The sequence below is a fragment of the Populus alba genome, chromosome 5 (genome assembly GCF_005239225.2).
Source record: "Populus alba chromosome 5, ASM523922v2, whole genome shotgun sequence".
NCBI lineage: Eukaryota > Viridiplantae > Streptophyta > Magnoliopsida > Malpighiales > Salicaceae > Populus > Populus alba.
The window spans coordinates 6,924,381-6,943,987 of NC_133288.1; the positions used below are offsets into that span (position 1 = coordinate 6,924,381).

Genomic DNA, 19,607 nt, shown 5'->3' on the forward strand with positions numbered 1-19,607 from the left:
AATAAGGGAGGAGGTGAGCCCAGATAAGCATAAAAGGTCATCTAAGTTTCAATATTCAAGTATGGAATCCTTCTTGAATTCATTGTTTCTCCATTTCCCACTGTTTGGTGGGCCAAAGTAAAAATCATTAACATATATATATAATTTAATGTAACGAATCATTACAATCGTGATTTTTTATGATACTGTAATTTTAAAAATTCCTTAACCAGATAAAGGTATGCGATTGACCACAATATCATATAACACGTCGTATTCAATTTAATACAAGGGAGGGTATATATAGACTGAATGCTGTGTATATTTTTATATATTAAGATATTGGTGGGCCTTCTCATAGCATCCGTTGTAGTCTAGTTGGTTAGGATACTCGGCTCTCACCCGAGAGACCCGGGTTCAAGTCCCGGCAACGGAATAATAGTTTTGGCTCTCCCATCCTGTCTCTCGCTCATTTATTTATTTTCGTTACTTTCTTTTTTATTTATAGCGAAACAAAACAAAGACAATCAAATTTATTGCCATTTTATGAAAACTGAATATGTATGATTTATTACTACGATAATATTATTTTTTATTTTATAACCAGATATATTTTAACTTGTATATCTTGAAGATATCTAAAAATACATGGCTTAATTATAGTAATTAACTAGGAACGGAAAAAAGGGGCTTAGCCAGACCAATCCACCTAATCTATTTTTCAAGGTAGACCCGCATGCCATGGCTCTTAATTTTTTTTGTTTGTGTTGTCCATCTTTTATTTTTTGAATTTATTTAAATTTCAGTCATTATGATGGCTAGAAAATCAAGACATAATTTGTTTTACTTTAAAAATTATTTTCAATTTATTTTTTTATCCAAAACACCAATAAAAAATCATATGAACTGTACTGTTTTAAAAACTAAAATCAACTCAAAACAAAAAATTAACTTTTCTCTCAACCAATAACAAAAATAAATTTTTATATCAAAATTGAATAGAAAAATTTTTTAAAGTATTGAAATTGTATAATTTGCAATGATTTTTAAAGTTTAAGAATCAAAGTATCTTTTATGAAACTTATGATACACCATCCATGTTTAATATTATTTTTATTTTGATAAGAAATTAAAATTAATTAGTCTTTAATTATAACTAAATTACTAAAAATAAAATTATAAGATCAATTTAAAAAAACAAAACATGTGAGAGAATGAAATGTTGATATAAAAAACCCAAGCCTTTTAGAGTTATAGATAATTATTATTTTATTTGTAAATAGTGATGTAGTGGATGTAATAATGTAATGGAAGCAGTTACAAAATAATATAACAAGAAGATAATTATAATAGGTTATGATGGCTCACGATGTCAATTTAGATAGGTATCCACTTCGTATTTTGCTAATACCAACTAATTTTGTATATTTTTTTCTTAACATCAAACCACTTGATTGGAAAAAAAAAAAAAAAAAAAGAAAAAGAAGAAAAAAAACGTTTGCATAAAAACTAAAATATATTTTTTAAAAATTACAAAGATTAACATGAATCTTTTCCTTCATATGAATTCTGAAGGAGAAGAAGGATGTGGTAATAATTATAATTATACTAGCAGTCCAAATAAGGCAAGAAAAAAAGATTATGATGGCCACTGGAGGTTTACATGGTCGTTAACTTTAGGGCCCGTGGGATTAGTCGAGGTGTGCGCAAGCTGCCCAGACACCCACGTTAATAAAAAAAAAGAAAAAAAAGAAAAAAAAAGAAAGAGATACTACTAAAATGCTTCAGACGACAATTTCTTATTTTCCAAGAAGCGTTTAATTAAGGTAAGGGACTGTTTGGGCTTAAACGTTGGTACTTGGTGGCCAGCCCCTCTTACCGTGACAAAAGTAAGCCCATCGTACACAATTGTCCACCCAGCAACCTGCAAAATCCCATATTCAGAGCTCAACAGCAATTTATAGCATGATTTAATTTCATGGAATAAAAAAAAGAGATCATTAGAACTTGATTTTATTCATTAATCGAATAATTAAATATCAGTAATCTAAAGAGATTAGCGATAATTACCTGTTTTCCATGGTACCATGGAGTCCATTCTTCAATAGTGTTCAATCCTAGCTTGTTTAATGTATATCTAGTTGCAGTCACAGGAATTCTACCATCGGTATCTCCACTGAAATGAATAGAATTAATATATCCCATTAGATACGGCTAACTGTGTGTGTATCAAGTTTTCCAGAGTTGAACTTAAAATATGATTTATATAATTTTTTAATATTTTTTTTAAATGAAAATTAGTAAAAGTTTTTTTTTGAAATTTACATAAACTCTTAAATATATTTTTTTTATCAAATAAAATGAGAAAAATGCTTAATAAAAGCTAACGCTTTTAAATTTGAAATTTTACAAAAACTCTCAATATCTTGTATTATTTTTTTATCAAATATAATAAAATGTTGAGATTTGCATTCGTTATTGTTTAATCAATAAGATTTTGATATCATATTAAAGAACTATGCCAAGTCAAAAAGTGAAATTTTTAGATAAGATTTTAAAATATGATTTTATTCGATAAAATTAAACCTCCACTTTAAATTTACTAAAATCAGTATTGTAGTTCTGGCTGATGAAAATTTGGAATCCTTTGTCAAATCTGTCACAACATGTTAGTAGCATTAGGCGCACTCATCAAAATGTCCAGTTAGTAAGAAATTTAGATTAGAGCGGCTGAGTTAATTCTATAAAACTAAGACTATTACTTAGATGAAATTACAAAGTAATGGAAATGATTTTTGAACATTGTATTTATTTTCATAAAGAGGTTGCAAGTATATAATATGATTTTACCTGAAGACCCATATGCGAATTCCCCCAGCAATAAGTTTCTTGATTATGGGAAGAATTGATTGTGGTGCATCAGTCCAAAATGTGATATTTTCACTGAAAATTAAAATGAAAAAGAAAATCATATAGAAGAATATCTATAGATACCGCCACGTTATATATATTGGTTACCTGCAGTGTGCGTGTGAGCGTGAGAGAGAGAGAGAGAGAGAGAGAGAGAGAGATGTAAAGATGGTGTTACCTGCAGTGAGTCCATGGATAGGGAATTTTGGTTACATTAGCATGGAGTGCAGCTTGAACGGCTGGCCTATTCATATAAATCTCAGTGTAGTCTGAGGCACAAGGGTCATAGCCAGCAGGTCTCCGGTGCCAGTCCGCCTGCTCAGAAGAGAAGAAAGATGCAATCCTCATGAACCATGCACGAACCAGAGAAGAAGTAGTGCGATGAATTCAGTAAGGTGCAATGAGAAATTACGAATTTGGATAACAATTGAGGAGCCATATTGCCATTAATAACAGGTCTGTCTCTGGGATCGCTGAGGTTACTGTTGACGCATCTGGGGCTGTATAAGCTGTACATGTCAATAATTCCATAGACATCAAAGTACTGATGGAGGGCATCTTTGCAATCAGGGGATGGATGCTTCTCACTGAAATTGCATTTTTGCTTAATATCATGGTACAGACGGTCGGATATTACAGCATGATCCCACGCATAATCTATCATCCCCTTTTGATCTGTTTCATCATCCAATAATGCATTGCCTATCTGCAAAATTCATGCATCGTATATATGTGATCAACGAGTCCTTTGTTTTTGCTAGGCCAAGCGATTGGCACATGAATAAAGGGCCTGTGCATGGGCTGCAAGGTTAGACCCAGTCATGTGGGCTTTAATTTTTTTGTTAAGATAATGGAGCGGATACCCAAATACAATTCGAAAAAAAATAAATGATGTGTCATCTAAAATTTTTAATTTTGATCATTTTGGTAATTGAAAAATCAAAGTGGTCTGTTTTTTATTCTAATAACCCGTTTTCTATAAAAAATACATAGAAAATATTCTAGTAACCTTGTTAAATCTACCCTTAACCATCAAAAGCACATAAAACTGCTTCAAAATCCAAAATAAACTTGAAATTAAAATCCCCCCACCCCAAGCTTAAATATGTTTTTTTAGGCAATTTCAAGATAAAAATAAAAATAAAAAAACCTAACTCAAACTCCTCTCATTATATGAAACCACCTGGAGCAAAAATCTACTGTTTTGGTGAATGAAATCGTAGAAATGACATCTTTATCTCTAGATTGAAGTTCATCAATTCTCTCTCTCTTCTCTAACCCAATAAGGACTAAAAAATTATGAAAATTAAGTTTAGCATTAAGATTATTTTTTCTAGAATTAGAGGGATCGATCACCTGATAGATAAAAAAGATGAGGACTCAAATATACTTTTCAAATAAAATAAAAGGTACTATCTATTTTACCCGTGTTTTTAACTTCAATTCTTTATTTTTCAATTCTATCATTTTTTTTAAAAATATAATTGAGTGCTAATTCAATTATCTTTAATCTACAGTAAAAACACCACAGCATTCTAGGTTATCTTATAATATAATTATAATATAACATATGCACAAAGTGAACCTGGTCTATTGGTTCAAACCATCACAGAATAGTGGTTAGTCATAGAAGTGGGGTCCAGGGTACCAACCGATGGTTAGTTTTAGAAGTGGGGTCCTTGGTCTAATGAAGAAAGTCTAATTAAAAATTTCTCATTTTCCGAAGAAATGCAATGATTAGTAGAAATGGAATGGATTGTTGAAAACTCACAATAAAGCCCTTTAAGTTCATGTGCTCTTTCTTGGAAGCTTTCTTGTTGCCGTCATAGATGACCTCCGCAAGCTGTGGAACATAGTGCCCTGAGAAAAAGAAAATATACGAATCTTGAGTCGATCACCATCGCATGAGGAATTAGACAGTGAGCAGTGAATCAGCACCTGCATAGCTCTCTCCAGAAATGTAGAACTCATGGGACTTCAACTGTGGGAATCTTTGGAACCATCTCACAAGAAATATGTATGAATCTTGAGCTAATCATCAATATTACAATAAACTGGTCAATTAACATCAGAAAATCTTGATGGATTTTACCTTAAGAAGAAAAACACAGAAATGCATTACCTGTAACTTTGTCACCAAGCTCTCTAAGATCACTGGTGGTATTGGAGTAGGAAAATCCAACCCCAACAGGAGATTCCAGAAACAAAAGATTGGCCACTGGGTGGAAGAAATTACAAGGCAATATTGTGATTGATGTTACGGCCCAATCACCATGAATGATTGAGTACAAAAACACGTAATTAAGTGCCAAATAGCAGTAAAGTAACTGTCTGGGGAGCTGAAATGCCACCACCTACCATTATTCCATGTGTGAGGATTGAACTGTAGCTCTTGTCCACCTCTCTTAGGAAAGAAAGGACCTAACTCCTCCGCCTCTCCATAGCCAATGGACGAACACCCTGGCCCTGATTTATAACATACGCATGTGCTCATTAACTACACCATTTGTTTTCATACTGTTATTTTCTACAAGAAATCTGTTTCGTCATCCTTGGAGCCAAGAAAATGTAATGCTTAATTAAAAATGTCCACAGAACAGGACTTCTCCTCCATGCTTTCTTCCAAAGTGATAGCGCTCTCTCTCTCTCTCTCTCTCTCTCTACTCTCAGACACAGACACAGACACAGACACAATAAATTCTATGTTTTTTTGAACCACACATTTGTAAAGCACATACTTTTGTTAAAAATCTTAGAATACTCATTTGGTGACATGCAAATACTGCGAAACAAGGATTAACCAGGGCAGTATATAAAACTAGATTGGTCCCTCTCGAGGATGGACCGACCCTACGGGGGAAGGACAGCAGACTTAAATTATCAAGATGCTGCTGGGCTGGCGTAGCCCCCCCCCCCCCCCCCCCCTACAGCATACAACCATTGCAGTAAATGCAAGCAAGTTGGAACTCTTACATCACTGTTGATAGTACAGGATTATAAATAAGGTTTAGTTTTGGTGCTCTTGCATCCCTCATGGACTAAGCGATTCTGAATGGTTGATAATTTGGAATGAAAGATTTTTAGGTCATCGAACAACCCGTAAATCAACAATTCAATTTTTTTTTTTTAATTTATTAAAACAAACGATGTATTGTTTTGTTTTGTTTTTAATTTTTATAGGATACTGATTAAGTCGAATTAACCAGGTTATTAAATTTTTTTATCGATTTAACTAAGAACCAAAACATATAATGCTTAAGGTGCTGAATTTCTCAAATTAACTTGGAATAATTCCAACGTAGGTGGAATCTGGAATAATTCCAACGTAGGTGGAACCATCACTCAAAATTGAGAATAATTAATTTTGAAATTTTGTGTAAACAATAATTGTATCAATGGACTTTTGGAGGTGTCAATAGCTAGCATCATATTTGTTTATTAAAGTAAATTATAATTGAGTCCTCACATCTTCAATAAACCAACATGTTAGTCCTTCTATTCTTTAAAAACAATAAGTTACTATCAATTGAGAAGATTTGACCGTCAATCCGTTATACCTAAAGTAAAGACTTTAATAATGTAAGACTAAAGGAAAAGAACTAAGTTATAGTAAGTGGAAATGACAACATGGAGGTGAAATATGGGTTTTTTTTTTTTTTTTTTTTAAATAGAGGGACTGAGCTAATAATTTCCTAAGAGTATAGGGATTACGTTATAGCTTGTTATGATGAATTTGAAGGGTCTCACATGGAATCTAAATGGTTGTGCTGTGTTTGCTAATTAATTAATTAATGATGATCATGTTTCATGATGTGACAGATAGGTTAAAAACATGATGATTTTGTTCATGGTCTTGGTCATTTCATTATCATTCGGTAGTTGAATCGTATCATCAATATTTTTCATGGAATCTATTATTATACTCTTTGACAGCTTAATTCCACCAAAAATTTCTTTAAGTGACTAATTTTCTGGTACGCGTCCTTATTTTATGTACTAACACTTTGAGTAAACTGGTTATTACCCGTGTTTTCATTGACCAGTTTTCGTGTATTGCCACGATTCATTTCCATAATCATAAGTAGATTGCCAGAGATAGCGAGTAATTCAGAACATGCCTTTTCAGACTGATTATATATGGAAGGAGCTAGCTGATCAAACAGGTCTATTTGTGGATGATATTAGCTTGGGTTTTGTAACTATATTATCAAAGAATCATTTTAATTTAATAATTTAAGCTGTTAGGTGAGGTCTCAAGATATAATTTATATTATTTTTTAACATTCTTCTCAAGTGAAAGCCCTTCGAGCTTAAAACTTACACAGGTTCATGTTACCTTGCATATAATTTTTATCAAATAAATAAAGATGGTAAAATTCAAACTAAGTGACCGCTTTAATCATTAAGTTCTGATATCATATAAAAAAATCATCTTAACACAAAAACTTAAACTATTAGATAAGATTTCAAGATATAATTTATATTATTCTCTAAAATATCTATCCATGACAGGGGCAAAGGACATGAGATTCAGTGGTGGAAAGCTATCAAACGTGGCAAGAGAAACTGCAGATGAAACATGCATTTGAACCATGGAAACGTAAATAAGGTGAGCATCGTGAATTACTTACCTCCATTGAGCCACAGAAGCAAAGGCTTCTCTTCAGGATTCTCAATGGCTTCAAAGAACCAATAAAACAAAGCTCTCCCATGGCTTTCATTGACTGTTACATAGCCTGCATACTGCTTGAACGTTACCTCAGGCTGGCCAGGAAGTCTAATGACTCTGTCTGCTTCTTGTCGGGCTATCACATCTTGAGTAAGCTCAAAGTCAGCCTTACTCACTCTAGCTGAGCTAAGTATGAAGAAAAGAAGAAGAGAAAGATGCAAAGAGAATGAGTATAAAACCATTGTTACAGACTGCATATACTCTTCTTCTTCTTCTTCTTTGTCTCTCTTTATACGTGGATTTCTGCGTGGCTTGAGAATTCAAGGAAAGACAGATAAGAATGGTCTGTTGTGTTGTTTTTCAACTAGTGTCGTGTATAGGGTATGATAAAAAGATTCTTCGCCTTGTTTGAATTGTTTCTGATGATCCTCTTTCCACTCCCTAATCTTGGAAGGATATAGAGAACCAAAAACCGAAGGTGGTCGCAGTAGAATGGGCCCAAGGATTGTCAATGGTGGGTTCAATGACTATGTACATACATGTGTGGAAGTCATCAATACTGAAATCATGACCACACACAACATATAAATAATTTATATTATTGTTATTGTTATTATTATTATTATTCATGAAAAAGAAATCATTACATTCTCCCATTAATTAAAAAAAACTAAGACACGCCGGGAAAACATTATAGCTTTATAAAAAGAAGAACATGTATATTTTTTATATGGTTAAAAAATAATATTTTTTGACAAAAATTATGTTATTAAATTTTCGTAAAGTGAAAAAAAATAAATGATATGATAAAATCAATGTTTATATTGTTCACCTATATACATTGCACTGTAAATAACATTAGTAATTAACAATGTTTTGTTTTGTTTTTTTTTTGTTATGAATTTTTTTTTTCAATTTTTTAATTGATTTCATCTTTTAATATTGAAATGATTAATAATTTAACTTCATAATTTATTTATTTTTTATTTTATCTTTCTATAAGGTTAACATGGTTTGTAGGTTTGCCAGGAGTAACCTTGGTTGCCTTGATTTACGAGTTTGGTGAGATGTTTTTTTTTTAATTAAACTTGACTTTTTATCATCTATATATTTTTTTCTCATATATTTTTTTAAAAATAGTTTAAGATAAAAGTCATGTTATCAAATTTTATAAAGTTCATGGACCTATTAACAGGTTTAGCTAGTTGACTTGGTTTGCGAGTCTAGCAAGTTTAACTTTTTTTAATATATATATTTTTAATTTCATCTAGATACTAGGTTAATTGAGAATTTAGTTTTCATAATTGGTTTCGCTTCGTCTTTTATGAAGTTATAGCAATCTAAGAAAAATCTTCATATTGAGTTGGTGTTTGATTTCACAATCGTCTATTTTTATATATTATCATATAGTTAAATAAAAACATAGTTTTGAAAAATAAATAAATTATAATCCCAATAGAGTCCAAAACCTAGTTTACATGTTTGACATACTAGCCTAATTTATTTGATAGCATATGTTTTTTTTTTTTTTTAATTGTTTTAATTTAATTTTTTTTTATTTTATTCTTTAATATTGGATTGGTTGAGAAATATACTGCACTATTGATTTTTGTTTATTTTCTATAGGGGTAATTGCCTCAAATAATTAATGTCTATTTTTAGGTTGATACTTAATTTTATGAGCATCTATTTTTATCATATAATTAAATAAAAACATTTTATAAAAAATTTATTAAACCCAATAGAGTCCATGACTTGGGTCATAGGGGGACTAATGTTGATCCAATATGTCATTGTATCAATATATATACATCTTGAAGTTTTTTTTTAAAGTTAAAGTCATGCTTTTATTAATTATTAAGGTTACATTTGATCTTATAAAATTAACTGATTTAAGTCGAACTAGCTTCTATATGGAAATTGAAAACTTGAGTTAGACAAAGAACTAAGTTGGGGATTTCAAAATTAATTCACTTGATCATGTTTAATAAGATTATTAGAAAATTCTCCATGTTTTTATTGTTTTTTATATTTAAAAAAATTAAATTGATCTGATTTTGCGGCAGAACGCACACCAATATGCTAGTCAACGTTATATTTTGTGGGAACACCCTTAAATATTAATCCTATTGAAAATCTTTCTCAAAATCATTTTCTGAAGAATCTCAACTATCAAATCTGCGTGTGATTTGTAAATGAGACCAACTCATTTACAGTGCATAAGATTTTCTTTTTTGAAATTACTAGAGAAATTGTTTTTTCAAAGATTAGCATTAATCGTTTTCTTCTGTAGATATTTTGTTGCTTGCGCTGAAAATAAAGCGAAATCTTGGACTTCTCATAGCTTTGGATTGAAACTTCTACACCACTGAAAATCCAACCTTTTGGATTAACTTGCCATATTGCTTCACACTCGATTCATATGTTGACCATATTCATAATCACGATAGTAACCTCCAAGATATTTAGAATTGGTTCAAAGTTTGACCATCCAAATATAAATATTATATATATTTTATATATTTCACTTGGTTTTAGATTATTTTAATGCATTGATTTTAAAAATAATTTTTTTAAATAAAAAAAATATTATTTTGATATATTTTTAAATAAAAAACACTTTAAAAAGCAATCATAACTACACTCTCAAATAAGTCTCGATCCATATGTTCACCATATTCATAATTGGTAACCTCCAAGATATTTAAAATTGGTTCAAAGTTTGACCATCAAAACACAAATATTATATATATATATATATATATATATATATATTATGGCATAGTATTTATCTAATGCTTCAAGATTTAGTTTCCCATACAAGAAAAGAAAACGAGAATTGTTATAGAACCAATTGAAGAAATTAAAAACATATTGAGGATTTAACGAAATGAACTAAGATAATAAAAGAAATAGTTATTAGGTCGACATGGGATTCATAGTAAATCTCATGTTTTTTTAAAACCTAATTTTATATAAATCTTTTTTACAAGCACTTGCTCAGACATTGATAAAAATTACTGCATCATACCACAATTAATTCATAGCAGGGGGGGATCACATGATTTATATGAGGCCCCCCTAATATATACGTTCATGAGACTCATCTAATATTTTCTCTAAGAAGTCCCCTCTGCCTTTGGGAAAAGGTACGAAGGCTAGGATATAAGTTTAGGACGCAAATAATAATTTAGAAGGTTCTGGATATATATTTGACCTGGTTTATTCGTTAAATAACATTTAGTCCACCAGATAATGCAGCCTTCTTTATGGAATATTCTTTTACTGAATGTTCTAAATCTTGATGATTTTATTAACATGGTGGAGCATTTTGTTTTACGCTGTGGAAATATTTTTTGACAGGATCCACGAGTAAATTATAATTTTTAAAAAGTAAATTATAAAAACAGTTAAATTATAAAAACAGCTTGTTAACTCGAGATATTCAATTAATTACACACTTATATATACATTAAAAAAAAAATATAAATGATAAAATTCAAGCGAGAGATATTTTTCATTTTCTATTGGATATCTTATCTCTTGACTTTTGTCTTTTTGAGCACAAGCTAAACTATCTTGCTCACACATTGGATCATGAGGTTAAGAAAGCAACAGGTGGCAGTTTCCTGTTGGCTAGGAAGTGCCTGACCAGTTGAAAAAAAAGGTTTCGGAGCTAAGCTGCCTGGAATTGGTGGCCTGCTCCTTTCACTGTAATAAATCTCAATCCTTCATATATCATTGTCCAGCTCACCAACCTATTTCCCATGACTTAAAAACAAAAATCATAATCTCTTATTCAGAACCCAACCTTTGATACTTCAATGTCTGCTTTTTTTTTTTTTTTTTTTTTTTACATTCATTTATGGAAAATATGTCTTGAATTTATTGCCACCTCTAACAAAAGATATATATTAATCTAGTTCAAAAGTTATAATAATACAAAAAAAAAAAATTTGTTTGTATAGTCTTATTGGTTGATATAACATCATCTCATGTGGGTCTGGTATTGGCCAGACTTAATAATTATTTGGATTTTACAACTATAAGACCCGACAACCTTTGGGTCTAGAATTGACCAGATCTAATAGTATTTGGGTTCATCTAATATCAAATCTAGTGTGTCTCCACGATAACATATTTGGTGATAGTGCATTCTCAGCTCAACACGCTTGGAAACAAAAAAATTATACTTATATATATTTCTTCATCCTGTATTTTTTAAACATGTATAAAAATATATTGATAAAATATGTACTCATCAATGATAAACTCAGCAAATATTGGTACATATGAGTTTGTGCCAAACATGTGAATCCAAAATTGAGGTCTGAGCTTTTTATTCTTGATTTAGATGTATCAAATATGTCTGATGACATATTATGATAATGCAAAATGACAGACAGAAAGGTACAGAGGAAATGCTAAAGAAAGACATTTCTTTTAGAGCAATTTGGCGTGTATGATGTTTGCTGCATGAAAACCAAGTTTTCGGGTAAATTAGAAAGATTGGTCAACACATAAACACAATTACTAGTACAATATTAGGTAATGGTAAGATCAATTCCTTCGAGGAATGTTCTGCAGCTCGATAATTTCATGACAAATTGGATAATGGGCTGATTAAAAAGCCACAGATGGGAGTTTCTTGTTGGCTAGGAAGTGTCTGACGAGTTGAAGAGCACGCTTTGGAGCATATGAAGGAACTTGGTGACCTGCTCCTCTCACTGTTATGAATGTGTAATTTGTCCAGCCTCCAACCTAGATCATATAAGAAATTAGTTTCATTGCCAGCGATTGTTCGGTGAAGAGCAATTTACATTTACGAAAAAAGCTCTTACTCTTTTAGATTTCAGATTGATTCAATGTTTTATATTTTTAAGTAAAAAATATTTTAAAAAATAACTACAACACCAAATATTATTATAGCATTTGACTTGGTCCGACGTGTTGCTAAATCTTTTTGACAGTTCTAACATCACAGTTATTATTATAACTGATCATAAATCCCTGTGTGGAAAATGTATTACCTCTCTGTGGTTATACCATGGAGTCCAATCTTCAGTAATGTTTAGTCCAAGCTTATTTAAGGTATACCTGGTTGAGGTCACTGGAACTCTACCATCTGTGTCTCCACTAATTATATAGTAGAGCATAAATTTAGAAGATTAATAGACGATTCCATACAGAAATCCCAAATATTACTAATGTTTAAGCATCGATTTTTTTTTTGTTTGAGGATTAATTACCTGAAGACCCATACGCGAATGCCCCCGTTGATGAGCTTCTTAATTACTGGTAAGATTGAAGTGGCCGAGTCTTGCCGGGCTCTGTTCACATCATTACAAGACACAAAATAGACCAGACAGAATCATCAGAATTCAGATACACTTGTTCAAACAGGTTAATTTACAAGAAACATTGCTAATTAATCAACGAGTTTTAGATAAAACTAACTTGCAAAGCACTACCAGAAAATCAATAAATACAAACGGAAATACCGAGGGAATATTTCCGTTGGCAAAATCCCTCGGGATTTTACCGACGAAAATATTCCCTCGATATATACCGAGGGAATTACCGTGGGAAAAAAAAATTAAAACAAAGCAAAAAAAAATGACGACGTGTCATTTTTTACCAACGGAATAAATCCGTCGGGAAATCCGTTGGTAAACTGTGAACACTGTTCATCATGTCAATTACAAAGGGAATTACCAACGGAATTTGCCGTCGATATTTTCCAGAGAGCTCTAGAACTATTCATCTTCCAATTGCACTATTAATTGTTTTACTTTACAGACAAAATCACCGACGGATTGAAAATTCATCGGTGTGTTTTGGCGGTTTTCTAAAAAAATTCAATTGATTTAAAATTTTCATTTAAATATTATAGACGAAATCACCGACGGATTGAAAAATCATCGGTAATTTTTGGCGGTTTCTGAAAACTTTTTACAAAATTGAAAATTTAAATTAAATATTACCGACGGAATAATTAAAAAATATTAATATTCAATTATCCGTCGGTAACGCGCTCCAATAAAAAACCTGAATTCGCTTATTTCACAAGAGACAGACTCATTATTTCTTTTTCTTCTTCTACTGCTTCTACTTCTCCTTCTTCTTCTTCTACTTCTACTTCTACTTCTTCTTCTTCACTATATGTAAAAAACATCAATATCTATTTCTTTCTCTTCTTTACTCTCCTCATCTCCTTCTTCTTCTTCACTATATGTAAAAAACATCAAATATCTATTTCTTTCTCTTCTTTACTCTCCTCATCTCCTTCTCTTTTCTTCCATGCTCGGGTATGTCTTCTTCTTCTTTCTTCTTTTATCCTCTTAGTTTTTTTTAATTAATATGCTTTACGAATTGTTTTTTTCCTTAGCTTCACTTGCAAGTATATTAAGGTAAGATTTTTCTTTTTTCTTATTTTTTCATGATTTTTTTCACTATATTTGTTTTTTATTTAATTTTAATTGATTTTGTTCATAATAATTGTATAAATGTTGTTATGAGATTTTTTTTTTTCATATGAGATCAATTTTTAGTTGATTTATTTTATAGGATTTTAAAATTTTTAGCAATTGCAACTTCATTTTTTTCATATGAATTTTTTTAGTTGAATTAATTTTTTTGTTTTATTTATTTGTTGCAAATTTGTTTGAGTTAATTTTCTTATTCTTTTTTCCAAGCATTTTGAGTATATATTATACAATGTTGATTTATGTTAATTTAATTATTTTATAAAATGAATTTTTTTAAAATGTTTTTAAATAATTACCGTCGGTAAATCCGTTGGTAAATCCATCGGTAATAAAATTTTTTTTACCGATGCGTATGTTCCGCCAATAAATCCGTCGGTAATATTATTACCGACGGATTTACTGACGGACAAAAAATTACCGACAAAAGATTCACCGACGGAAATTCTCCGTCGGTGATGTCATCGGTAAATTAATTACCGATGGAATATGTGTCTTACGCCGATGGAAAAATTCCGTCGGTAAAACTGTTAAATCTTGTAGTGAAGGACATATGGTTCTGGTATGTTGGTTACATTAAAGGACATATGGTCCTGGTATGGAAAATATGTCTTGAATTTGTTGCCACCTCTAACAAAAGATATATATTAATCTAGTTCAAAAGTTGTAATAATACAAAAAAATAAATTTATTTGTATAGTCTTGTAGGTTGGTATAACATCATGTCATGTGGGTTTGATATTGGCCAGACCTAACAATTATTTGGGTTTAGCTAATGTCAGATCCAATAACTTTTAGGTTTAGAATTGACTAGATCTAATAGTAGTTGGATCTGTTTAATACTAAATCTAGTGCGTCTCTACGATAACGTGTTTGGTGATGGTGCATTGTCAGCTCAACAATGCTCGAGAACAAAAAATATATATATACTTAAATATTTTTTTCATCCTATATTTTTTAAATATATATAAAAATTTATTGATAAAATCTGTACTCATCAATGATAAACTCAACAAGTTTTGGTGCGTGATGTCCTACTAAAATTGAGCAATTTAAATAATGGAATTAGAAATTAAATCTGATTTTAGAAAACTATTTTTTATCAAACAAGCAGTAATATTTATATACCTTCATGGCTTTCTCCTGCTATATGGAATTCATTATATTTCCACTGAGGAAATCTTTTGAACCAATTTAGGAGAAATGTGCGGGCGTCCCAAGCTAATCATGAGCAAATAATTGAGAAAAAGAAATTAACAGAATTGGCATCCCCGCACACAACATTTGCAACACAAGATTATCTCCTTGAACATCAAGGCTCCTGTTATCTCCATTGAGCCGCAAAAGGAGAGGTTTCTTCTCAGGTTTCTGTGTTGCTTCAAAAAACCAGTAGAAAAGAGCTTTCCCATAGTTTTCATCAATGGCAACAAATCGAGAATATTGCTGGAACTTGACTAGAGTTTGGCCGGGAAGTTCCGTAACACGGTCGGCATCTTGAATTGCCTAGATCTTATGGTTAAGATCCCATGAAGAGGCATTCAACAACAACTAAAAAAGACGAAGAAAGGCACAAAGTGAATTCTGAAAGTCCCTTTTAGGGGTACCCCAAGACGTGGTTAATAGTTCTTTCAATTTATAGAGTGAAAGCTTGTGAGTTTGTGTCAAACATGTGAATCCAAAATATAGTAGAGCATAAATTTAGAAGATTAATAGACGATTCCATACAGAAATCCCAAATATTACTAATGTTTAAGCATCATTTTTGTTTTGTTTGAGGATTAATTACCTGAAGACCCATACGCGAATGCCCCCGTTGATGAGCTTCTTAATTACTGGTAAGATTGAAGTGGCCGAGGCTTGCCAGGCTCTGTTCACATCATTACTAGACACAAAATAGACCAGACAGAATCATCAGAATTCAGATACACTTGTTCAAACAGGTTAATTTACAAGAAACATTGCTAATTAATCAGCGAGTTTTAGATAAAACTAACTTGCAAAGGACATATGGTTCTGGTATGTTGGTTACATTAGCATGAAGTGCTGCCTGAACATCTGGAAGATTGAAATAATCTGTTGCATTCATGGTACATGGATCATATCCTGCTGGAATTCTACGCAGAATATCCTGTATAGAAGGACCTCATTACTTGATTAGTTAAATGAAAGATTAATTTAAGGGAACGAAAAGGAATTAAAGAAATTGTTTTCAGGGATTTTTGGGACTGCAAAACATTTTTGTAGACTTGGTTTGATCCAGAGGATAAGTTGGAGAATACAAGCTATACACATTGATGATTTTGTAGACATTATAGTACTTCAATAATGAATCCCAGCATTCTTCAGTTAGATTTGAGATAAAATCACAGTTTTTCTTGATTGAATTGTACACCCCATCTGAGATTGTTGCATGATCCCATGCATAATCTATCGTTCCTTTCTGATCAGTTTCATCATCCAGTATTGCATTTCCAATCTGCACAAGATGGAACAAGCTGTGTATGGAAAAATGATCTGTTTTATGCATTTCTAAGCCAAAGTATTATGATGTCTATCAAAATAACAAGGATTCTAATCTACATATTAAACCTACCACGAAAACCTCAAGATTTATGTAAGTGTCCTCTGTGGAATTCTTGTTCTCATCGAAGATAACTTCAGCAAGTTGTGGTACATAATGGCCTAAATTGAGTCGTGTAAATGCTGTCAGAAGTTCAGAGCTGCCAAGTTTGCATAATATTCATAACAATAATATTTACAGACCTGCATAGCTTTCTCCTTCTATGTAGAATTCAATGGACTTGGATTGTGGAAATCTCTTGTACCAGTTTAGGAGAAATGTGTGCGCATCCAAGGCTAAGCAATAAAACAAATGTAACAGTGTTATTGAATGCTAAATTTACAAGCCCTCCATCTGTTTTTCTTCTATAAGCTCTTATGATCAGTCATGACAGTGTTAATTCTGAAATCTTATAATCAACTTCTATTATCCAATTTTCATTTACCCGTCATACTATCTCCTTGAACATCAAGACTGGTATATTAGAATATGAAAATCCAACGCCGGCCGGGGAATCCAAGAATAATAAATTTGCAGCCGTATCATTTGAAAGCAATGAAACAAGGAAAAATGTCAATGCTGCCCTCTTTTGCAGTAGGTGGTCTCCTTTGCTTGAGTTTGCTGAAAACTGCACACCGCTCATTCATGATGAAAATATTTATATAGAATAATTTTGTGGGACAGAAGAGAAGAAATGCCTTTATTCCAAGTGTAATTATTGAATACTATTGATGGGCCTTCCTTCACCGAAAATGGGCCGAGCTCTTGAGCCTCACCAAACCCAACAGATGAGCATCCAGGACCTGCAAGAGGAGCACTTTAATGATACTAGATAGCATTGATTGATATGGAAAAGGTTGAATTGGCTAATGTACTAGATAGCTTCAAAATCATAAACTTTGGCTAATGTACAGGGAGACACCTAAGGGAAGATTCTAATAATGATATGTAGGCAGTTTGGCTAATGTATAGTCTAAAAAAGGATCCTCATCACTAGGGTAAATATATGCAAAATAATTTATTGATTTATCATACAACTTAACCCCTTTTCCTATAAGTACTTATTAACCAAATTTTAGAAAACAAGCTATACACTGAAAACTTTGTCATGCTAGGCTATATGATAATTTATCTTAGAAGCTTATAATGACCGAACTTCTGGTGATGTAGCTTCTGCTTGCTTCTTATAAGAGTTTATTAACTTTATTGACAATAAAATAATGAGTATTTTTCAATGTTGATTGTCTTATCACCCCTCTCATGATATTTTATGCACATCAGGTTTGCTCAATGATATTATAAAGAGACCCTTAAAGGAAGGTTCTAGTCATAATTTATGGATAGGGTGGCTAATGTAAACAAATCTTAAAAAGTTGACCATAACTACTAATCATAATCATATAGACTTTCAATTAGAGTTTAAGGTTTCATGAATGCTAGTATGGGGTGGAATCTATTGGGACACCATTAATTCTTCATTTCTAACCTAAAGCAATGAAAATGAAAATGGCATGCGGTAGATACACGAGCATAACTCCATATCCAATCAACACATATAATAAATAGACTAAATGAAATAAAATGCAGGAAATAATAACACATTAATAAATGATTATCGAATCAAACAAATTGTGTAAAATAAAGAACCACAAAACAAGCATTACAACAAAACACGTCATTTTCTCACACAAACAAACATAGCCTAACACTTACTAAGTTTTCCTACCATTCTATAACAGGGGACATCTTAGAGAGCCAAATATATATATAAAGGATTAAATTAGAAAAAGAAATCACCAACTGGTTTTATGGTAACTAGAAAACCCTAAATGATCTTTTAAATATTCTAGGTTAGGGGCTTATTATGTAATAAAAAAATATAATAATCATTTTATATATCCTACTTAAGATAAAGTTGCATTGTTGTTTGTTGTGCTCCAAATTGTCTAAAATGACATTTTTTTATAAAATCTAAACTTAGATATTAGTTTTGGATTTAGGCTTGAGAACAATATGATTTTCTTCTTAAAAATTCGTTGAGCGTCGTATATACATGGATGATTAGTTATTGATGGGTATTGAACCCACAAGGATTAAATAGATTGAAATGAATTTAAAGGCATTGCTCACTTTTGATGGGCATATGTGGGATCATGTTGATCTAGCCTAAGTTCATTCATAACATGAATACATATCAATATATATTCACCAATTCAAATATTTGATAGTCAACATTCAAGGATATGAGCTGATAATGGTTCATTTATCATGGGTTGATCTCTAAAAATAAATAATAGCTTATTCACTGTAGGAAACATAATTATATATGCATAAAAGTTTCAAATTAAGATTGCAACATCGATGAAAATATTTCAAACAAAAAGTCAATTCAAATAAAAAAGGTAAATGTGTACTTATGGATTCAAATATCTAATAGTCATTCAAAGATTGGAGCCAATAAGAAATCATCTATAATGAGTTTAGTTCTCAACAACGGATGAAGCTAAATGGAAACCATCTCTCACCATTAAATAAATAAGTGAATAAACCTCGTTCTCTTCTTTTACAATGGACCAATTATATAGTGTGAGAGTTGAAAGCAAATATATTTCACTTTAAAGCAATATCAGATAGACGCACAAGTGCTATCTAAACCATTTTCTTTTTAGTATTTGTTTTCCTTAATACAAAAGATGATGACAATCTCACATGGCACACACTAGATGAATTCTAGGGTGGAGCCATGAAGGAGATCGAGAGAGAAGGCTCAGAGGAATATGGGGAGATGGGCGTGTGGCTATCCGAATGAATTTTAGGATTTTGGTCTTTTAAAGATAATTTTCTATTTCTATCTCTATTAAGTTGATAATATCTTCTAAAACCAAAACCGATTCAAATCGAATAAGGTTTTGGTTTTCTAATTGTTTTTTTTAGTTTTTTTTTTCCCTTAACCTTAGTTTAGGCAAAACTTAGACTCCTAGTAGAAAAACAATTTAAGCCACAG

The 19,607-nt window shown here is 31.5% G+C and overlaps 3 protein-coding genes and 1 non-coding gene across 4 annotated transcripts; 1 reads left to right on the forward strand and 3 right to left on the reverse strand.

The window, feature by feature from the left end:
* Window positions 1-342: 342 nt before the first annotated feature.
* On the forward strand, window positions 343-415 carry TRNAE-CUC (transfer RNA glutamic acid (anticodon CUC)). The gene has a single exon. It is a non-coding gene; the product is annotated as a tRNA-Glu (tRNA).
* Window positions 416-1,636: 1,221 nt separating this feature from the next.
* LOC118038649 (serine carboxypeptidase-like 34) lies at window positions 1,637-8,036 on the reverse strand. The gene is made up of 10 exons (XM_035045075.2): window positions 7,521-8,036; window positions 5,248-5,355; window positions 5,012-5,107; window positions 4,828-4,920; window positions 4,661-4,749; window positions 3,302-3,595; window positions 3,068-3,204; window positions 2,830-2,922; window positions 2,050-2,155; window positions 1,637-1,903 (listed from the first exon to the last, which is right to left on the reverse strand). The coding sequence occupies exons 1-10, from the start codon at window positions 7,813-7,815 to the stop codon at window positions 1,754-1,756; spliced, it is 1,461 nt and encodes a 486-aa protein (XP_034900966.1). The 5' UTR covers window positions 7,816-8,036; the 3' UTR covers window positions 1,637-1,753.
* A 4,145-nt stretch (window positions 8,037-12,181) lies between these two features.
* On the reverse strand, window positions 12,182-16,245 carry LOC118039616 (serine carboxypeptidase-like 34). Its single transcript, XM_035046370.2, has 5 exons — window positions 16,038-16,245; window positions 15,830-15,925; window positions 12,808-12,888; window positions 12,589-12,694; window positions 12,182-12,319 (listed from the first exon to the last, which is right to left on the reverse strand). The coding sequence occupies exons 1-5, from the start codon at window positions 16,127-16,129 to the stop codon at window positions 12,182-12,184; spliced, it is 513 nt and encodes a 170-aa protein (XP_034902261.2). The 5' UTR covers window positions 16,130-16,245.
* Window positions 16,246-16,252: 7 nt separating this feature from the next.
* LOC118039606 (serine carboxypeptidase-like 34) lies at window positions 16,253-17,206 on the reverse strand. Its single transcript, XM_073409279.1, has 4 exons — window positions 17,049-17,206; window positions 16,807-16,899; window positions 16,637-16,725; window positions 16,253-16,519 (listed from the first exon to the last, which is right to left on the reverse strand). The coding sequence occupies exons 1-4, from the start codon at window positions 17,053-17,055 to the stop codon at window positions 16,253-16,255; spliced, it is 456 nt and encodes a 151-aa protein (XP_073265380.1). The 5' UTR covers window positions 17,056-17,206.
* Between the last annotated feature and the right edge of the window lie 2,401 nt (window positions 17,207-19,607).